Here is a 22,380-nt window from a genome sequence, read left to right as displayed (position 1 = left end):
GTCTCACCTTGCTTCGTGGTATGTTTGCTTTTCTCTCAAAATCACAAATTCTTGTGTTCCCAAGCTCAGGAGCTCTCAGAAATCAGGAGAGGCCTAACCTACTAACATTTTAAGAAGAAAAGTGCAAAATAGAATTTATGACAATTATGGTACACCTTAAATGTAATTAAGGCTTTTTTGGGCATCAAAAATACAAGGCAATATGATTGTGTTATTCACAAGATAATTACAAAATTTCTAGACATGACTAAATTCATAGTACACTGTAAGGACAGTTGTTCAGAAATGGGATAAAAACATTAAGTTGTATGAGGAAGATCTCTCAATTCTGTTGGTATATCACTGTGTCTACAATTAATATATAAAATCTCCTTTTACAAGTAATGTCACATGTCTAAATTTTAGTACTTTCAAGTAAAAAAGGGGCCCTATCCCCCATCCCTGCCACAGGCTCTGTTACTCTGTCCATCTGGTAACCCTTGATCTCTTTCTTATATTTAGGATAATCATCATCATCATCATCATCATTGATTTCATTCTGCCACGGTCCTAACCAAGCTTGTCAATTGGCTCTCCCAAATGTCTTGAAGCCCTCCCCCTGCCCCCCACCACAAGCCTCACTCCTGTACACATCTGTACCTGTACAGGTGGTAAAAGAAAGTAATTAAAGTGTGGTAGGTTCCACATGTATGGAGCTTGGAACTCACCACTCTTTCCTAACAAGTAAAAAGCTGAACAAACTGAAAAGTCAACCACATTTCTTAGATTCTTAAGAGAAATGAGATAGCTGGGAAAACCTCTCCCTCCAAAATTGGGGAGAGACAGATGGATACAGAGAATCACAACTTACCAAAGCAGAAACTGCCTCAGAAGTCATTACCAGGGTAGAGAAACCTGAACTGTAATTGGCAAATTGTCGGAGGCTAGATGAAGACGCATCTGGGCACTCTAGGGTGCCCAGTCATAAGGGTGTGCCCACACTTATCTAAGTTTTACCTCCAGGAGTTGGACTAGATTCTCACAGTAATTATTGGGGGGATCCCCTCATGCTTCTGGTGGCAGGAGCAGGGGGTAAAGGGAGAAGGGGAGAAGGAATCACTATGAAATATGCCAGAGCATTCTATTTTCTTTAACAAGGTCTGCCCTCAATAGAACCTAACCTGTTGGGGTTTTATCAGAGGCTAACTGACCTAAGAGAAGAGAAATATCCAACTCTAGCACAATCGAGCCATCCTGTCCCACCTAAGAGGGGAGAAAAAACTAAGAAACGATTGTGAAGTGTACAATCCAGAGACACAGGCTCCCACAGAACTATAGAACATTTCCCCTCCCCACCTACCACACCAGTGCAGTACTAAAGAAAGGCCCATTTACAGCAGTCCCTTTACCCAGTACATCATGTCTGGCAGCCAAGAAAGTTACAAGACATATTAAGAGGCAAAAAACACAGTTTGAAAAGACAGAACAAGCATTGGCACTGGATATGTCAGGGACATTGTAATTATAAGACAAGGAATTTAAAACTATAATTAATATGCTAAGAGTTCGAATAGATAAAGTGGACAGCATGCAAGAACAGATGGGCAATATATAAACAGGGATGAAAATCTTAACAAAAAGTAATTTTTAGAAATGCTGGAGAGCAAAAACACTGTAACAGAAATGTAGAATGATTTTGATGGGCTTGTTAGTAGATTGGAAACAGTTGAAGAAAGAATCTCTGAGCTTGAGAATATATCAACAGAAACCTCCAAAGCTGAAAAGCAAAGAGATCAAAGACAAAAAGAGAAAGAAAGAAAAAGAAAAGAAAACCAGAACAAACTATTCAAGAACTGTGGGACAACTACAAAAGGTGTAACATATGTATAATAGGAATACATACCACAGATCCAGAAAGCTCAGAGAACACTAGGCAACGTAAATGCAAAAAAATACAAAACCAAAAACAAACAAAAAATCTACACCTAGGCATATCATTTTCCAACTTCAGAAAATCAAAGATAAAGAAAAATACTGAAAAAAGCCAGAGGCAGGGAAAAACTTACCTATTGAGGAGCAAAGATAAGAATTACATCTTACTTCTCCTAAGAAACCATGCAAGGAGGAAGAAAATAGAGTGAAATATTCAAAGTGTTAAGAGGAAAAATCTACCGATCTAGAATTATGTTTCCTGCAAAATAACCCTTCAAAAGTGATGGAAAAATAAAGTCTTTATCAGACAAACAAAAATTGAGGAAATTTGTTGCTAATAGACCTGCCTTGCATAAATGTTTTTAAAAAGTTCCTTAGAGAAGAGTAAAATAATATGAATCAGAAATTTGAATCTATATTTTTTTCTAAAAAGGAGCATCAAAGAAGAAATAACTGAAGGTACAATAAAAACTTTTGTGTTTTCTTATTCTTAACCTAACCCATAACAGTTTATTAAAAAATAATAATAGGAACAATGTATTCAATTATGTGCACTTATTTGTGTGTATGCTTATATATAAGCAAAATGAATGACAGCAATGACACAAGGTATGGGTGGGAAGAATTAGTATTTTTCTGCCATTATATGGTACACTACCTGTGAAGCGGTATAGTGCTATTTGAAAGTGGGTTTGGATTAGTTGTAAGTGCCTATTACAAACTCTAGGACAACCACTAAGAAAGAAAAAAAAAATAGAAGCACAACTGATATGCTAAGAGAGGAGAGAAAATGAAATCATAAAATAAAATGCTCAATTAAAGCCACCAAAGACAAAAAAAAAAAAAAAAAAGAGTGGAAAGAAATAATAAAAGCAAAGAACTAGGGCAACAAATAGAAAACAGTAACAAATACAATAATGTTAATCCAACTTATCAATAATGACTTTGAATGTCTAAATGCACCAATTAAAAGACAGGTTGTCAGAGTGGGTCAAAAACAATACCCAACTATATGTTGTTTACAATAAACTATTATATTTACTTTAAACATAAAGACATGTATAGATAAAAAGTAAATGAATGGAGAAAGATATACCATGCTAACACAAATCAAAAGAAAGCAAAAGTAGCTATATTAATTTTAGACAGAACAGAATTCAAAGCAAGGAAAGTTACAAGGGATAAAGAAGGGTGTTGCATAATGATAAAGGATCATTTGTCCAGGAAGACAACAATTCTTAACATGCATGCACCTAACAAAAGAGCATCAAAATACATTAAGCAAAAACCAATAGAACTGAAAGGAGAAATAGATGAATTCACTGGTGTAGTTGGAGACTTCAACACCCCTCTATCAGAAATGGGCAGATCCAGCAGGCAGAAAATCAGTAATAACATAGTTGAATTCAACAATGCCATAAATTAACTGGATATAATTAACATCTAAAGACTACTTCATCCAACAACAGAAGAATACACATTCTTCTCAAGCTCACATGGATTGTTCATCAAGATAAACCATATTCTGAGCCATAAAATACACCTTAACAAATTTAAAAGAGTAGAAATTACACAATGTTTGCTCTCAGACCACAATGGTATTAAACTAGAAATCAATAGAAGAAAGCTAACTGGAAATCCCAGTTAAACAACATACTTCTAAATAACACATGGGTCAAAGAAAAATCTCAGGAGAAATTTTTAAATATTTTGAACTAAATAAAACTGAAAATACAACTTAAAATTTGTGATATAAATGGATTTTGAATGCATCTATTAGAAAAAATATCTAAAATCAGTCATTTAAATTTCCACCTTAGGACAGAAAAAGAAGGGCAAATTAAATCCACAGTAAGCAGAAATACATAAATAATAAAAATTTGAGCTGAAAACAATGAAATTGAAAACAGAAAAATAGAGAAAATCAATGAATCCAAATGCTTGTTCTTTGGAAAGATCAAGAAAATTGATAAACCTCCAGCCAGGTTAAGGCAAAAAGAGAGAGGACAAAAATTACTGGTATCATAAATGAAAGAAAGAATAGCTCCACAGATCCCATCGACATTAAAAAGATAATGAATGAATACTGTGAATTACCCTATGCCCATGAATTAGATAACCTAGAGGAAATGGGCCAATTCCATTAAAGACACAAACTGCCAAAACTCACACAAGAAGAAGTATGTCATCTGAATAGGCCTATTTCTGTTAAAGAAATTGAATTGATAAGCTGGACATTATTAAAATAAAATTTTTGCTCTGCAAAAGACACTGTCAAGAGACTGAAAAGACAAGCCACAGACGTGGAGAAACTATTTGCAAAAGACATATCTGATAAACATCAGTTATTCAAAATATACAAAGAATTCTTAAAACTCAACAATAAGAACACAAACAACCCAATTAAAAAATGGGTCAAAGACCTTAGCAGATACCTCACCAAAGAAATGCAGATGGCAAATGAGCCTATGAAAAGACGCTCCACAGTATATGCTATCACGGGATTGCAAATTAAAACAACAAAACTCACTCGTAAGTGGAAACTAAAAAGTTGATAAATAAAAAGAAAGAAAGATACAACAATCACAATAATATGGTGAACTTACAAAAGGAGAGAACAGAACTGAGGCCACCAGAGGTGGGAAAGGGGGACGGGGAGGTTAGCAAGAAATTGGTAAAGGGACAAAAAAAATGTTGCATTGTGTAATGTTGAATATGGTAATCCTAATTTGACCATCATATATTGTACACAGGTAATGATATTCAATGCTGTACCCCACAGATATGTATAATTAATTATGTTTAAATACCTACATACCTACATACATACAAGGAGATACAACTGCTCACCACAGAATGGCTAAAATTCAAAAAACTGAAAAAATTAATAATTTCTTACAAAACTAAATATAGCCTTTCCAAATACATCAGCCATCATGCTCCTGGGTATTTACTCAATTGAGTTGAAAACTTACATGCACACAGAAACCTGCATATGAATGTTCATAATAGCATTACTCATAATCATCAAAAACTGGAAGCAAACATAATGTCCAATGGGATAAACAAACGGTTGTTCAACTGCACAGTGGAACATTGTTCAGCAATAAAAGGAAGCGAGCTGTCAGTTCACAGAGACATTGAGAAAACTTAAATGCATGTTCCCAAGTGAAAGAAGCCAGTCTGAAAAGACGAGGTACTGTGTGATTCCAACTGTACCGTTTTGGAAAAGATAAAACTATGGAAACAAAACTATGGATCTTTTAAATCAGTGGAGCAGGGGTTAGGAGGAAGAGAGAAATAAACAGTCTGAGTACAGAGAATTTTTAGGGCAGTGATAATCCAATCTGTATACTATAATGGCAAATGTGTCATTACATATTTATCTAAACCCCTAGAATGTACAGCACCAAGAGTGAACCTTAATGTAAACTACGGACTTCGGGTGATGATAATGTGTCGATGTAGGTTTATCAATTTTAACAAATGTGCTTGCGGAAGATGTTGATAACAGAGAGGCTGTGCATGTGGGGGCAGGGGATGTGTGAGAAAACTCTACGCATTCCTCTCAATTTTGCTGTGAACCCAAAATTGCTCAAAAGAAAAAGTCTTATTAAGAAATGTAACCATTTTCCTCTTATTTTCAACTCTGTGAAAAAGAAAACAGTGTTCAGTAAGAATGGTTCTTGTGAGTTTGGGGATTTCCTAAAGATTTCACAAATTATGTGTCATCTAGGTCTCTGTCCCAAGAGCAGTCAGGAGCATGCACCCTGCATCGCCTCTCATGCATCTTGCACATTCTCGTGGTCTTAAACCTGTGGGGATTTATGGGGTTCAGCATTTTCTCTTTCTTTCCAGGGGAGTACCTCTCACTCTAGGTCTTTTGGTGACAAACACCACATGCCCAGTTCCCATCTTCTGTTCCCCAGCTCAGAGATCGCCAGCGTCACCCTTTAAGTGGTCCACATCACCATTCTCATATTCGAGTTCACTTACTTGAAATTGTGCTCTATTTGGTGAGCAAAGAGAATAGGTCTTAGACACCATGTGATGAGTTGGCTGTGATGGTCCTGAATTGCCACAGATGGGATATTGGCTTTAGGTTAAAAACCACGATTAGGCAGAGCCCTATTCACCACTCTCCGGAGTCCACTAAACACCAGACAGCAGTCATCAGTGACATAAATGAACCATTAAATTGAGAACAGATGTGTGAAAATAGCTACCCTCTCCTGATTTACTGGCCCTGGGCAGACATTAGTTTGGTAAAGGTCTTTATCTGTAACAAAGAGCTTGCCCCACTGCGTGGAAGATGTGGCCTCCTTTTATACTTTAAGTTACATTCCTACCCCCTGACCTCCTGTGAAAGGACCCTGGGGCTAAGCAGGTGACTCTCATCATGAGCTGTCTCTTCTCTCTTAACTCAGGTGCTCACAAAAGGTTGATAAACCATCTTGCCAGCCACATCGTTAGTCTCATTCAGCTGGAATGGAATTTGGGGGCCCATGGTCCCAGCCTATTTTCACATAGTAGTGCCCTTAAAATATTTGGAGATTTCTGAGGCGGATCCCTTTTCTCTGACAGGCTTTGATAAGATACATTTTCATTAATGCAGGGTAGTTTGTTCTACAGTAAGATACTTGGCAGAAATAAACTCTCAAGGCCTCTCCCTGTATTTGGAGGAGTGATGGTCCAAAGAGAAGATTATTAGGGATTTTAAAAGAATATTTTGATGTTCAGCAACCATTAAAACTGCTGCTCACTCATGAAGTGAAAGCCAGAGTTGTGTTTTTGTTTCGTTTACTTTCGTTTTTGTTTTACCTTTCTAAATCCTCTTTCTTATTCTGCATGTCCAGGTGTAAGATTGCTTTGGAGGAGTGACAGCCTCACTGAGCCTGTGAAGTGGGTAGCAGGGAAATAAAGCAGGATGGGAGTGTGGGAGAGCAGATGCAATGACTTACATCCAACCCTCACTCAGGGGGCCAAGCTTCCCAAGGCAACCAGTGGTTCTCCGAGGTGGGCCCAAATCTGGACTGTGCCTGCTTTCAGTCGCAGGAAACAGAAACAACTTGACCTTGCTTATGAAGAAGAAAGAAGGAGGAGGAAGGGGAACATCATGGAGAGAAGAAATGTGGTAGTTATTGCAGCAGAGGCAGAGGTGGTCATTGTCAGTGCTAGGGGGACAGGTGGAAGTGGACTTACAGAAAGGAACCTAGAGCATACATATCACGGAACTGGAGGACAGGAAAACATCCAGGCTCCCGACAGAGACTGAAAACAGAACCAGAAATCCAAAGCGACCCAGGGAGGGTGCTCCGCTAGGCGTCCTCACCGCTCACCCTCTGGGCTCTGTCCCCAGCACCCCATCCTGCATGTGAGCTTTTCAATCCTCATGGCAGGAAGAGACTACATTATGGTCCCAGCTCACTATAGCTCCTCTTATTCTGAGAATAGCCCAGACTGACGTCAAACTTTCTAACACCAGTCCCGAATTTTCATGAGAATCTGATTGATCCTGCTTAATGCAGAAGTCTAATGAGGTCCAGTCAACTGGCTGGGAGTTACACAGCATAAATACGGTTACCAGAAGCCCACCCCATGGGTGAAGGGCGACAGTTAAGTGACCATGTGAGCTGGGGAAAACCCCCAAAGTGTGTAGAATTCATCACTGTCCCTCCAGGTAATACGAAGATTAGTCTCTGAGTATTACCAACCTGTGTTGCTGGACTTTTTGCTTTTGTTAGTTTGGTTTGGTTTGATTTTTGTTTGAATCAATAATTTGCCTGGAAAATTTACTAAAATTCCATACTTGGTTCCTTCATTCAAAGCAATCCATTATCCTCATTTTTCTCAGTAGGAAGAGTTTGGGGAGCGACAAAGAGAAAATTGATATAGAAGATTTGTTCTAGCCCCTTCAAACCTAGACATAAATCAAAATATTTGAAGAGCACTATCCTTCCACCCTCCCCAGGGGAAAAAATAAGTCAACTACATTATTTTTTCTTCCATAAGAATAAGAAATGTGTCGACTTTAAGTGGGAAGAGACAATTTGGATTATGCCTAAGAAAATAATTTAGGTGTTTAAGGCTATAACATAAATAATTTTTTGCTATAAGGCCCAACAAACTTCAAAATATTGTTCCTATCCAATTACTCCCCATCCATTTTTCCTTTCCCAATTTTATTTTTGGCTTGTCCTGAAAAGAATCCCAGTGCTCGTGTGAGGCTGACCCACCACTCAGCGCCGTGCGCGCCCCTCCCGGCCCAGGACCTTATTCTGCATGTAGGAAAGAACAATGTGGCAGGAAATCATTATGATCCAGCAGCTACACAGGGCTGGGCTCAAAGGCCATGCTGCAGCCAGCTCAGGAGATTAGAATCCATTCCTGGGATTTACCTTCCTTTGAAACAGCTTCTATTTCCTAATGCCTGAGAGACCTTAATAGCCTTTGTTTTGCCCCGTTTCCCCGCAGGCTCAGCGCAAATATGAATGCTGATGTGCTGTGTCACACTGTGGGCTTCTGTAAACAGGACCCTGGACAGCCCCTGTGTCACCTCTACCCCCTTCCCAAGGTGAGTGAGTTTTCACTCTAAATGTCGGTCCCGTGACATGCAAGGCCTTTGGGAATGTTATACAGGGAGGCTCGACTTTACTCGCTCAGTGGTGTGGGCACAGGCAGAGGCACGACAACATTTTGAATTACAGTGTGTGAAAATATCCCCAAGTTTCAACCTAAATCTCTACCCTCATGCTGCCAAAGAATGTCGTTGCTGTTCAACTGTTGTGGGCTGTAACCTCAAGCTGGGCTGGCTATAGGTACTAAATCTGATCAGCCAAAGAGAGCCAGGGATTTAAACGCCTCTTTACCACTTAAAAATCCAGCAAGTCACTCTTCTAGGATGTCCAACTCATCCCGTTTGCCTAGGACTTTCCTGGTATAAGCACTGAAAGTCCCTCATCCGAGGAAAACCTTGGCCACCCTGGTCTGTGCTCTGTTGTTCATATCTGTAAAATGGGTTATAATAAATACCTTCCTCATTGTTTTATTGTGGGCAGTCGGTGAGCTGATACATATAAAATGCTTAGCACAATACCTGCTACGTAAAAAAGTGCTAATGAGACTGATAGCTAATATAATAATTATCAATATCATTATCATTCAGAAATAGCTGTTCAGAATACCCTGAGTGCATTTTATCATTTGGAATAACTTTTAATTGGGTTACAGTCAGAGGCAAGACTGTAATGTGAACATAACCCCCTCCCCATGCTCTGGTTGACAGTATAATACTCAGTATAAATCTAGTGAGGCCTCGGGATATTGATTTTCAGAAGCTTCCTGTAAAAAAAAAATCTATATCTTCTTGCTCAGAATTGTAGTTTTTCTGTATATAACACAACAGCTTTCTGTTTTCATTGTAATTTCCTGTTTATTCATGTTGAAATTAAGTCAATTTTAATACTGTGTGACCGAACCTATGAGCATCATTTTGCTGACTGACAATACTAAATACCATAAGCCTGTCACAGTCCTTGAGCAGGAAGAAGGAGATGCAAATGTCTGGGGCATGTGTGTACTTCATGCTCCCTCAGTCATTGACGAGGTGCCTATTAAATTTCCTCTAATTCCACCTGTGAAGCTGTGGGCTCCACTGGTTTGGAGAAGAATTGGTTAATTTTAATTTAAAAAAATAAAAATAAATTTTTTGCATGTTCAAGTAGCATGTGAACACCGTATCATGATAGTCACTGTTTGGTATTGTGAGGAGGTAACTATCTCTATGAAGAAAAGCAGTGCTGTGGGTTTCTGTGATTTCCTTAAATAGCATCCTGTTACATGTGCTATACCTACAGCTATACATAGTCACAAAATGTTCAGTTTTATTTATTTATTTTTTTAAAAATTTTTATTGAATCAAAATTGACTCTACATATTTTGGGGGTTCAACATTGAGATATGTTGATCAAATCAATATTACTAGCATATATACTGTTACAAATCATACTTATTCTTTATGCCCCTCGTCCAATCTCACCCCACCACTCTCACTCTCACCCCTTCCACCTCTAATGGCCCTACATTTCTTCTCTCCTTCTGAAAGAATAATGGTTACTTGGTTGATTTGTTGCCTAGATGATCTGTCCAATGCTAAGAGGTATGATCAGGTCCCACTATATTATCATAGAGCAGATGCTTCTTCTGTCACTCTGAAATAGGCTTTGCGTAGAGAGACATCCTCTTCTTTTCTTTGGTCTCTGCTGGTGACTATCCTTGTGTCAATGCACTCCATAAGCTGGCAGACCCTCTGCGTGGTGATTGTGGCATCTAGCTGCTTTTGTGGCAACCATGGTTATTGTGGTGGCTGTGGTGGGCCACCCACATGAAGGTGATGTATTTGGCATGCTCCTTGATGCTGGTGGTGTGCCTGGTTATGGGAGGGTGTTCTGGTGTCCGGCTCCATACCTTGGTTCCCTAGGCAGGCCCCAAGGTGCTGGCACAGTGTGCCTGGTTGTGGGAGGGGGGTCCAGTCCTTGGATCCATGCCTCGGGTCCTCAGGCAGAACCTGAGGCACTGGTGTGGTGTGCCTGATTGAGAGGTGTGGGGTCTGGTCACCTTCTCCACTCCTTGGGTCCCCAGGTGGGCCCCAAGGAGTTGGCATGGTGTGCCTGGTTGTGGGATGGGGGTCCAGTCCCTGGATCCATGCCTCAGGTCCCTGGGTGGGCCCCAAGGCACTGGTGGTGTGTCTGAGCTGGAACTAATTTTTTTGTCATTGTTTACTTTTAAAGTGGGGGAACTTCCTATGTGGACCAGAACTCGAGCTGTGCTGAGCTAAATTGCTACTTTGCTGCTGCTTCCCTAGGGAAGCCTTTTTGTGCAGCACAGGTTATAATGGTTGACTTTATAGGTACTTCCAGCTCTCCAGAGATTTGGTGCACCTGGGTTGTGTAGAAACTCTGATCTGGGCTTGAGTCTTTTCATCGAACTGCACCCCATGCAACTCTGCATTCCTGACCAGTCGCCTCTGAGTGGTCCTGTGCTGATTGCGTTGCAGATCAGCTGTCCTTGCTGAGCCCCAGTGTTCTCTCAGTGGGCCCTTCTCTCCCACGGCCTGTGCTGCAAACACTTCCCATGGGACGAGCCATGCACCAGTCCCTTGTGATGACTCACCAGCCTCTGAGTGGCTCTTTTTTTTCAGTTGTTCTGGCTCATTGCTCCAATGTGGGTCCACAGGAGCCCTGTTAGTGGTCTTATAGGCCTGGGGGCCACCAAGACCCTCTTCTCCCCTGCCACCTCCATGCAACTTCATCCGAAGGGTTCAGCTTCAGCTTTAGCCATCTCCTTCTCCATGCGCTCAGCAGCTTCAGCCTTAAAGTGGCCATGGCATTAAATGGTCAGAGCAGTTTTTTCTTTCTATCATTGTGGCTTCTCCTGCCTTCATGCACTCTGTAGTTCTCTCCTCCTCTTCCTTTGAGCTCCAGTAGCCCCAGCTTGGCTGTTGTTGCTTTTCTATATGGTTGTAAATTGGTTGACTTCTGGGAGAGAGTGATGTGGGGTACCATCTATTCTGCCATCTTGACTGGAACTCCAAAATGTTCAGTTTTAAATGATCCCATTTAAAATGACATTCTCCACTCTCTGAAGTTTACACCTGAACTCTTTTTTCCTTGTCTTCCCATCACAACCCCCTCTTCAATTCCTAACTCTGGAACATATGACCATCCTCTCCAGCTGGGAGGGAGTGAGAGGATTTCATCCCTAAATGTTCAGCTTGCCCTACTGTGGGGCACTCTGAACTTCTGACAGCCTGCAACTGCTCCCTGGGCAGCTCCCCTCCTGTGCCTCTGGTGGCTGTTCACACCTTCACCCCCTGCCACAAATCTCCCTCACCAGCTACCAGCTCTGCAATGACCCAGAAAAGAGAAACAGTTGGTGTAAACATGGACAGCTTCACTCCTCTCTGTCATTGGGATTCCCTTTAATGGCCTGCCTGATGTTACCTGAGCACTTGCTGTGTGCCAGACACTGGGCAGAAAGGCTTACACTTCATCTGGTTTAGTCTCCCAAACAAACCCGGATGTAGGCATTATTATGACCCCTTTTACATGTGGGGAAACTGAGGGTTAGAGAAGTTATGTAACTTCCTGAACTGGTATTCACAGCCCTGTCTTTCTGCTCAGAAAGGTTAGCTGGTCTCTTAACCATTGTGTCAGTGTTTCTGGAATTCCTCCCATGGAGTCCCTTCTCAAGAATCAACTAGAATCCCACCACCAAAAACAAACAATGTTTAAAAGTTGGTTGTTTTCTTTTTAATTTTTAAAATAAATTATATTGCATTAATAATTTCTTTAGGTTATGATAATGTTGCATATACAATTTTGGTTTTGTTTTGTTTTTTTTTTTTACAGCGGGGATTAAGCTTTATTTATTTATTTTTTTTAATTTTATTTTGTCGATATACATTGTGGCTGAATATTGGTCCCCATCACCAAAACCTGCCTCCCTTCTCCCTCCCCCTCCAACAATGTCCTTTCTGTTTGCTTGTCGTATCAACTTCAAATAATTGTGGTTGTTATATCTTCTCCCCCCCCCGGTTTTTCTGTGTGTGTGTGTGTGTGTGTGTGTGTGTGTGTGTGTGTGTGTGTGTGTGTGTGTGTGTGTGTGAATTTATATATTAATTTTTAGCTCCCACAAATAAGTGAGAACATGTGGTATTTCTCTTTCTGTGCCTGACTTGTTTCACTTAATATAATTCTCTCAAGGTCCATCCATGTTGTTGCAAATGGCAGTATTTCATTCGTTTTTAGAGCTGAGTAGTATTCCATTGTGTAGATGAACCACATTTTCCGTATCCACTCATCTGATGATGGGCATTGGGGCTTGTTCCAACTCTTGGCTATTGTAAAGAGTGCTGCGATAAACATTGGGGAACAGGTATACCTTAGACATGATGATATCCATTCCTCTGGGTATATTCCCAACAGTGGGATAGCTGGGTCGTATGGTAGAACTATCTGCAATTGTTTGAGGAACCTCCATACCATTTTCCATAGAGGCTGCACCATTTTGCAGTCCCACCAACAATGTATGAGAGTTCGTTTTTCTCTGCAACCTCACCAGCATTTATCGTTCAGAGTCTTTTGGATTTTAGCCATCCTAACTGGGGTTAGATGGTATCTCAATGTGGTTTTGATTTGCATTTCCCGGATGCTGAGTGATGTTGAGCATTTTTTCATATGTCTGTTGGCCATTTGTATATCTTCCTTAGAGAAATGCCTACTTAGCTCTTTTGCCCATTTTTTAATTGGGTTGCTTGTTTTCTTCTTGTAAAGTTGTTTGTGTTCCTTATATATTCTGGATATTAATCCTTTGTCAGATGTATATTTTGCAAATATTTTCTCCCACTCTGTTGGTTGTCTTTTAACTCTGTTAATTGTTTCTTTTGCTGTGCAGAAGCTTTTTAGTTTGATATAATCCCATTTGTTTATTTTTCCTTTGGTTGCCCGTGCTTTTGGGGTCGTATTCATGAAGTCTGTGCCTAGTCCTATTTCCTGAAGTGTTTCTCCTATGTTTTCTTTAAGAAGTTTTATTGTTTCAGGGTGTATATTTAAATCCTTAATCCATTTTGAGTTGATTTTAGTATACGGTGAGAGGTATGGATCTAGTTTCATTCTCCTGCATATGGATATCCAGTTATCCCAGCACCATTTGCTGAAGAGGCAGTCCCTTCCCCAGTGAATAGGCTTGGTGCCTTTGTCAAAGATCAGATGGCAGTAAGTATGTGGGTTGATTTCTGGATTCTCTATTCTATTCCATTGGTCAGTGTGTCTGTTTTTATGCCAGTACCATACTGTTTTGGTTATTATCGCTTTGTAGTATAGCTTAAAGTCAGGTAGTGTTATGCCTCCAGCTTTATTTTTTTTGCTCAGCATTGCTTTGGCTATGCGTGGTCTTTTATTGTTCCATATAAATGTCTGGATAGTTCTTTCCATTTCTCAGAAAAATGTCTTTGGAATTTTGATGGGGATTGCATTGAATTTGTATATCACTTTGGGTAGTATGGACATTTTCACTATGTTGATTCTTCCGATCCAAGAGCATGGGATATCTTTCCATCTTCTTGTATCCTCTCTAATTTCTCTCAGCAGTGGTTTGTAGTTCTCATTATAGAGATTTTTCACCTCCTTGGTTAACTCAATTCCTAAGTATTTTATTTTTTTGGTGGCTATTATAAATGGGCAGGCTTTCTTGATTTCTCGTTCTGCATGTTCACTATTGGAGAAAAGAAATGCTACTGATTTTTGTGTGTTGGTTTTGTATCCTGCTACTGTGCTGAAATCATTTATCAATTCCAACAGGTTTTTTGTAGAGGTTTTAGGCTGTTTGATATATACGATCATGTCATCTGCAAACAGGGACAGTTTGACTTCCTCTTTTCCAATCTGGATGCCCTTTATTTCCTTCTCTTCTCTGATTGCTCTGGCTAGTACTTCCAACACTATGTTGAATAGGAGTGGTGAGAGTGGGCATCCTTGTCTAGTGCCTGTTCTTAAAGGAAAAGCTTTCAGCTTTTCCCCATTCAGGATGATATTGGCAGTGGGTTTGGCATATATGGCTTTAATTATGTTGAGATACTTTCCCTCTATACCTAACTTATAGAGGGTCTTTGTCATGAATGAGTGCTGAACTTTATCAAATGCTTTTTCAGCATCTATAGATATGATCATATGGTCCTTGTGTTTGAGTTTATTACTATGGTGTATCACATTTATTGATTTGCGTATGTTGAACCAACCTTGCATCCCTGGGATGAATCCCACTTGATCATGATGAATAATTTTATGTATGTGTTGCTGTATTCTGTTTGCTAGTATTTTAGTGAGGATTTTTGCATCTATATTCATCAAGGATATTGGCCTGTAGTTTTCTTTTTTGGTTATATCTTTACCTGGTTTTGGTATCAGGATGATGTTTGCTTCATAGAATGAGTTTGGGAGATTTGCGTCCGTTTCAATGTTTTGGAATAGTTTGTAAAGAATTGGTGTCAATTCCTCTTTGAATGTTTGGTAAAATTCTGCTGTGAGTCCATCTGGTCCTGGGCTTTTCTTTGTTGGGAACCTTCTGATAACAGCTTCAATCTCCTTTATTATTTGTCTGTTCAAATTTTCTACATCTTCACAGTTCAGTTTTGGGAGCTTGTGTGTGTCCAGAAATTTATCCATTTCCTCCAGATTTTCAAATTTGTTGGCGTATAGTTGTTTATAGTAGTCTCGAATGATTCCTTGTATTTCAGATGAATCAGTTGTAATATCGCCTTTTTCATTTTTAAAATTTGTTATTTGAGTCTTCTCTCTTCTTTTTTTTGTTAGCCATGCTAATGGTTTGTCAATTTTATTTATCTTTTCAAAAAACCAACTTTTTGATTCGTTGATCTTTTGAATTGTTTTTTGGTTTTCAGTTTCATTCAGTTCTGCTCTGATATTAATGATTTCTTTCCGTCTGCTAACTTTAGGTTTGGATTGTTCTTGTTTTTCTAGTTCTTTAAGGTGAAGTGTTAGGTTGTTCACTTGCCATCTTTCTATTCTTCTGAAGTGAGCGTTTAATGCAATAAATTTTCCCCTCAATACTGCTTTTGCAGTATCCCACAGGTTTTGGTATGATGTATCATTGTTTTCATTAGTTTCAATAAATTTTTTGATTTCCTGCTTGATTTCTTGTTGGACCCATATGTCATTAAGTAGAATGCTGTTTAATTTCCATGTGTTTGTATAGTTTCCAGAGTTTCGTTTGTTATTAATTTCTAGTTTTAATCCATTGTGGTCTGAGAAGATACATGGGATAATTCCAATGTTTTTGAATTTATTGAGACTTGATTTGTGACCTAATATGTGATCTATCCTGGAGAATGATCCATGTGCTGATGAGAAGAATTAATATTCTGAGGTTGTTGGATGGAATGTTCTGTAGATATCTGCCAATTCCAATTGGTCTAGAGTCTTGTTTAGATCATGTGTTTCTCTACTGATTCTTTGCCTAGATGATCTGTCTAATATTGACAGTGGTGTGTTCAGGTCCCCTGCTATTATGGTATTAGTGTCTATTTCCTTCTTTAGGTCTAATAGAGTTTGTTTTATAAATCTGGCTGCTCCAACATTGGGTGCGTACATATTTATGACTGTTATGTCTTCTTGATGCATCAGTCCTTTTATCATTAAGTAGTGTCCCTCATTGTCTCTTTTTATGGTTTTTAGTTTAAAGTCTATTTTGTCAGATATAAGAATACCTACTCCAGCTCGTTTTTCTTTTCTGTTTGCATGGTAAATCTTTTTCCATCCTTTCACTCTTAGTGTGTGTGAATCTTTATGGGTGAGGTGGGTCTCTTGTAGGCAGCATATAGTTGGGTCCTGCTTTTGATCCAGTCAGCCAGTCTGTGTCTTTTAATTCGGGAATTTAAGCCTTTTACATTAAGAGTTGTTATTGAAATGTGTTGATTTGTTCCTAGCATTTTATTGGTTGTTTGACTGTCTTAGGTGTCTTTTGTTCCTTGCTTTCTGATTTGCTGTTTGGTTTCTTTGTTTGTTGGTTCCTTAGGTTGTAGATAGTGTTTTTGTTAGCTTGTTTTCTCTTCATGAATGCCATTTTTATTATACTAGCGGGTTTATATTTTTCTTGGGTTTTTATGGCAGTGGTAGTTATTTTTCAGGAACCAAACCCAGTACTTCCTTGAGGATTTCTTGTAAGGGTGGTCGTGTGGTAGTGAACTCCCACAGTTTCTGTTTGTCTAAGAAATATACTATTTTCCCCTCATTTCGGAAGGATAGCCTTGCAGGGTAGAGTATTCTTGGCTGGCAATCTTTGTCTTTTAGTATTTTGAAAATATCATCCCATTCCTTTCTAGCTTTTAGGGTTTGTGATGAAAAGTCTGATGTTAACCTGATTGGGGCTCCCTTATAGGTGATTTGACGCTTCTCTCTTGCAGTTTTTAAGATTCTCTCTTTATCTCTGAGTTTTGCCAATTTGACTATGACATGTCTTGGAGAAGGTCTTTTTGGGTTGAATACATTTGGAGATCATTGAGCTTCCTGGATCTGAAGATCTGTGATTTTTCCTATACCTGGGAAGTTTTCTGCCACTATTTGGTTGAATATGTTTTCAATAGAATCTCCATTTTCCTCCCCTTCTGGAATACTCATGACTCGGATATTTGAGCGCTTAAGGTTGTCTGATATCTCTCTCAGATTTTCTTCAATGTCCTTGATTCTTTTTTCTTTCTTTTTGTCTTCTTGTGTTATTTCAAACAGCCCATCTTCAAGTTCAGAGGTTCTCTCTTCAACTTCGACAAGCCTGCTGGTTAAACTCTCCGTTGTGTTTTTTATTTCGTTGAATAACTTCTTCAGTTCAGCAAGTTCTGCTACATTTTTTTTCAGGACATTGATTTCTTTGTACATTTCCTCTTTCAGATCCTGTATACTTTTCCTCATTTCATCATGATGTCTAGCTGTGTTTTCTTGTATCTCATTCAGTTTCCTTAGAATTATCACTCGAAATTCCTTGTCAGTCATTTCAAGGGCTTCTTGTTCTATAGGATCTAGAGTTTGAGATTTATTAACTTTTGGTGGTGTACTTTCTTGATTTTTTGTATTTCTGGTATCTTTTTTTTGATGTTTATTCTTTGTGGCAGGGGGTTTCACAGTCCACCGGTTTGAGACTAATGAATAACTAGAATGTTGCTGTGGTTGCCAATTTCGTATGGCTCCCTCCGTGACTGCTCAGTTGGCCTCTAGTGCCTTGTGTGTGTGGTTGCCTCGGGTCTTGGGCTTCTCCGGGGAGCCACCTTTCTGGTCAGCTTGGACTCTGCTGGGCTGGTGGATTACGTACCACAGGGTGTGTGATCGCTGTTGAGCTTTCACTTCCTGTGCAGGACTTCTCCCCGTTCCGTGTGCTCACACCCAGTGGCGACCCCACCGGGTGTGTGGTTTCTGTCTAGTCTCCGCCTCCCTGGTCGCACGTCTCCCCACTCTGTGCGCACTGTGCTGGGCTGGGGCGTGTCTTCTGCACCCCTCGTCTATCAGCTGGGCCTTCAAGACCCTGCTCGGCACCGCCTTGCCCAGGAAGTCTACCAGGTTTCTGCTAGGCACAGACGACCGGTCTCTCTGGGTGCCTTTGTAGCACTATGTAGATCTTTCTCGGGTCTTGTTCACCTTTGTATCCCCCCGGTATAAACTGAGTCTAGCGCCTGCCTGCAGCCTGGTCTCCAGCAGGTTCAAGCGGACCTGGGAACTCTCCTACCACACTATTCCCAAGCAGAAATTCGTTAGGCTTTTTTCCAAACTGGTGGCCGCAGAGATGGTATCTGCCTCCCAGTAACAGGAAGTTTACCGGGGGCCCGAGTCCAGGGTGTGGTGGAGTGACAGTCAGCCCGCCCGTACTTCCTTGCCCTCCCAACACTGGCTGGGGACGCCCCCCCGCCACCAGCCCTGCCAGAGAACCACGGATGGAGTGGGAGGGGAGGCCAGCCTGCAGGCTCCGGAAAGCCCCGCGCCAGGCCAAGCAAGTGGGAGGGCTCAGTGGCGGCCGAGCCGGGCGGAGCCGCCCGCACCTGGGAAAATGGAGGCAGCACCGGGGCACTGAGTGGCCTGCTGGTGCAGGCGGGAGCTGGGTGGGCATCTGCCCCCCGAACAGAGCTGGGCCAACGGTCACTCACAGTGCCGTGCCAGGTCGGGTGCTCGCTCTCTGTCTCTGGTTTGTTGCCTTCCCCATTCTCGGCTGCTGCCGCCTCGGGCTGTTCAGTCGCGGCGCGGCTCGGGCGCTCCCAGGAATCTTCTTTAAAGCCGGCCTGAAACCTCGAATCCTGAATAGGGCAGCTGGCCACCTTCAGCGCGGCCCTGGCCTCCGGCATCCTGTCTGCATCCACAGCAGCCCTGGCGCCATGTTCCCTGTTTAGAGACTCGCTTTTGCAGCTAAGAAACAGTTCTTTTCCTGCTCCACACTTCAAAGCTGTTGCCTGTAAGTGAGGCAGCCTCTCCTGCCGGGGGCAAAGTGGCGGTCACCCCCCACGACCGGCCAGCAGCAGCGGTCCTCCCTTAAGAGATGGCGAGAGGAAGGTCCATAAGTTTCCCGGCTGCCTGAGGCCCAGTGGCCGCCTTTTCCACCTCAGCTACTCCGCGCCAGCCGCCGCAGCCACTGCCATCTTGACAACCCCTCAATGCATATACAATTTTGTATCCTGCCTTTCTCTATAACATTACATTTTCAGCACATATTTTTTAAATGGTGTACAGCAGCCCTATTTTTTCATTCCCGTGGCATACAAATCACTCCTACAAGGTATGTATAAATTAGTAAATAGAATTACCTACCTAAGTAAAGATATACATGCAGACATAGATAATTTCCAGCCACTTAAAGGCTTCCTCAAGACCCTCCTGGCCAATATGCCTGTATTAGTCTGTTTTGTGTTGCTATAACAGAATACCTGAGACTGGGTAACTTATAAAGAACAGAGGTTTATTTGGCTCATGATTCTGGGACAGCTGCATCTGGTGCAGGCCTCAGGCTGCTTCTGCTCATGGTGGAAAGTGGCAGGCATCCAGTGGGTACAAGCAGATCACATGGCAAGAGGAAGCAAGAGAGATAGAAAAGAGGTCTTTTAAACAATCAGCTCTCATGGGAACTAATAGAGTGAGATCTCACTCATTACTCCCCCCACCTAGGGAGAGCATTAATCCATTCATGAGGGATCCACCCCCATGACTCAAACAGCTTCCAAAACTGTCACATTGGGATCAGATTTCCACATGAGTTTTGCAGGGACAACACATCCAAACTCTATCATTCTGCCCCTGGACCTCCAAACTTCATGTCACTTTTCATTCATTTTATCCCCAAAATCTTAAATTGTTTCAACTCAAAAGCCCAAAGTTCAAAGTCCCATCTGTGAAATTGAAAACAAGTTATCTACTTCCAAGATACAATGGTGGGACAAACATAAGGTACATATTTCCATTCCAAAAGGGAGAAATGGTCCAAAAGAAAGGGGAAACAGGTCCCAAACAAGTCCAAAACCCAGGAGGACATGCACTGAATCTTAAAGCTGGTGAATCTTATAACTTGACTCCATGTTCAACGTCCTCTGCACGCTGATGTGGGGGTTGGGTCCACAAGTCCTCTGGCAGCTCCACTTCTATGCCTTTCCTGGTCTCAGGTGATGCTTTAGCTCTTGAAGGCTGTCATTGTACCCTGGTAACTCCACAGGTCTGGCGTCTCCATGGTGGTCCCACTCTCATGGCTCCACTAGGCATGGCACAGATGGGGTTTCTCTGCTGCAACTCTGACCCCAAATTTCTGCTCAGCATTGCTCTAGAGGAGGTTGTCTGTGGTGACTCCACCTCATGCAACAGATCTCTTTCTGGGCCCCCAGACTTTTCCATACATCCTCTGAAATCAGTGTGGAGGCTCCCAAGCCTCCACAGCTCTAGCATTCTTGAGCCTAGAGACTTAACACCACATGGACACCAACAAGGCTTCTGGCTTGTCCTTTCCAAAGCTGCAGGTCCAGCCACACCTGTGACCAATTTAGCCATGGCTGGAGCAGCCAAAGCAGCCTGGGTGCTGGAAGCAGCTTCCCAAGGTGGTTCTGAGCAGTGAGCCTGTGGAGGGTGTCTCAAGCCTGTTCCCCTAGCCCATTGTGTCTCCCTAGGTCTTTGGGCCTGAAATGGAAGGATTGGCCGCAGAGGCTTCTGCAATGTCTTCAGGGCCCTTTTCCCTTTCTCTTGATAATCCCCTTTCTTTGTACTAATCTTCTTAGCTAATGTTCTCCCGGCTGCACCATTTCATGCTCTCTTCTTCTCTACCACATGGCCAGGCTGCAAATTTTCCAAATTTTTACACTCTGCTTCCCTTTTAAATTCTGGCTTTATGTCATGCCTTTGCTGCCATAACTTAGTGTAGGCTGTTACAAGTAGCCATGAAGCTTCCTTAATGCTCTGCTGCTTAGAAATTTCTTCCACCAAATGCTCTGGTTCACAAATCCTAAGTTTCAGCTTCCATAGAGTCCTAGAGTATGGACAGAATACAGCCAAATTCCTTGCCAGTTCACGGCAAGGATGATCTTTGCCCCAGTTCCCAATAAATTTCTGAATTGTATCTGAGACCTCCTTAGAATGGTCTTTCCAGTCCATATTTCTATCAGCATGCTGCTCACCACAATGTAACCAGTCCTAAGACATTCCAAACTTTCCCTCATCTATTGGTCTTCTTCTTTTTTTTTTTTAAATTTTATTTTCTCGATATACATTGTGGCTGAATATTGCTCCCCATCACTGAAACCTCCCTCCCTCCTCCCTCCCCCCCTCCCCCCAACGATGTCCTTTCTCTTTGCTTGTCGTATCAACTTCAAGTAATTGTGATTGTTATATCTTCTCCCCCCCCGTTTTGTGTGTGTGTGTGTGTGTGTGTGTGTGTGTGTGAATTTATATATTAATTTTTAGCTCCCACCAATAAGTGAGAACATGTGGTATTTCTCTTTCTGTGCCTGACTTGTTTCACTTAATATAATTCTCTCAAGGTCCATCCATGTTGTTGCAAATGGCAGTATTTCATTCGTTTTTAGAGCTGAGTAGTATTCCATTGTGTAGATGAACCACATTTTCCGTATCCACTCATCTGATGATGGGCATTTGGGCTTGTTCCAACTCTTGGCTATTGTAAAGAGTGCTGTGATAAACATTGGGGAACAGGTATACCTTAGACATGATGATATCCATTCCTCTGGGTATATTCCCAACAGTGGGATAGCTGGGTCGTATGGTAGAACTATCTGCAATTGTTTGAGGAACCTCCGTACCATTTTCCATAGAGGCTGCACCATTTTGCAGTCCCACCAACAATGTATGAGAGTTCCTTTTTCTCCGCAACCTCACCAGCATTTATCGTTCAGAGTCTTTTGGATTTTAGCCATCCTAACTGGGGTTAGATGGTATCTCAGTGTGGTTTGATTTGCATTACCCGGATGCTGAGTGATGTTGAGCACTTTTTCATATGTCTGTTGGCCATTTGTATATCTTCCTTAGAGAAATGCCTACTTAGCTCTTTTGCCCATTTTTTAATTGGGTTGCTTGTTTTCTTCTTGTAAAGTTGTTTGAGTTCCTTATATATTCTGGATATTAATCCTTTGTCAGATGTATATTTTGCAAATATTTTCTCCCACTCTGTTGGTTGTCTTTTAACTCTGTTAATTGTTTCTTTTGCTGTGCAGAAGCTTTCTAGTTTGATATAATCCCATTTGTTTATTTTTCCTTTGGTTGCCCATGCTTTTGGGGTCGTATTCATGAAGTCTGTGCCCAGTCCTATTTCCTGAAGTGTTTCTCCTATGTTTTCTTTACGAAGTTTTATTGTTTCAGGGTGTATATTTAAATCCTTAATCCATTTTGAGTTGATTTTAGTATACGGTGAGAGGTATGGATCTAG

The 22,380-nt window shown here is 41.2% G+C and overlaps 1 protein-coding gene across 2 annotated transcripts in view; it reads left to right on the top strand.

The window, feature by feature from the left end:
* The window catches only part of AOAH (acyloxyacyl hydrolase), a 228,126-nt gene that overhangs the window by 45,145 nt on the left and 160,601 nt on the right, over positions 1-22,380 (top strand). For both annotated transcript variants that reach the window (XM_063115109.1, XM_063115108.1), the window contains one exon: positions 8,386-8,485. In XM_063115109.1, the coding sequence (XP_062971179.1) occupies positions 8,386-8,485 (100 nt within the window). The remainder of the gene's footprint in view (positions 1-8,385; positions 8,486-22,380) is intronic.

This window comes from Cynocephalus volans, chromosome 11 (assembly GCF_027409185.1).
Source record: "Cynocephalus volans isolate mCynVol1 chromosome 11, mCynVol1.pri, whole genome shotgun sequence".
NCBI classification, from domain to species: domain Eukaryota; kingdom Metazoa; phylum Chordata; class Mammalia; order Dermoptera; family Cynocephalidae; genus Cynocephalus; species Cynocephalus volans.
This window is presented reverse-complemented; position numbering and strand designations above follow the sequence as displayed.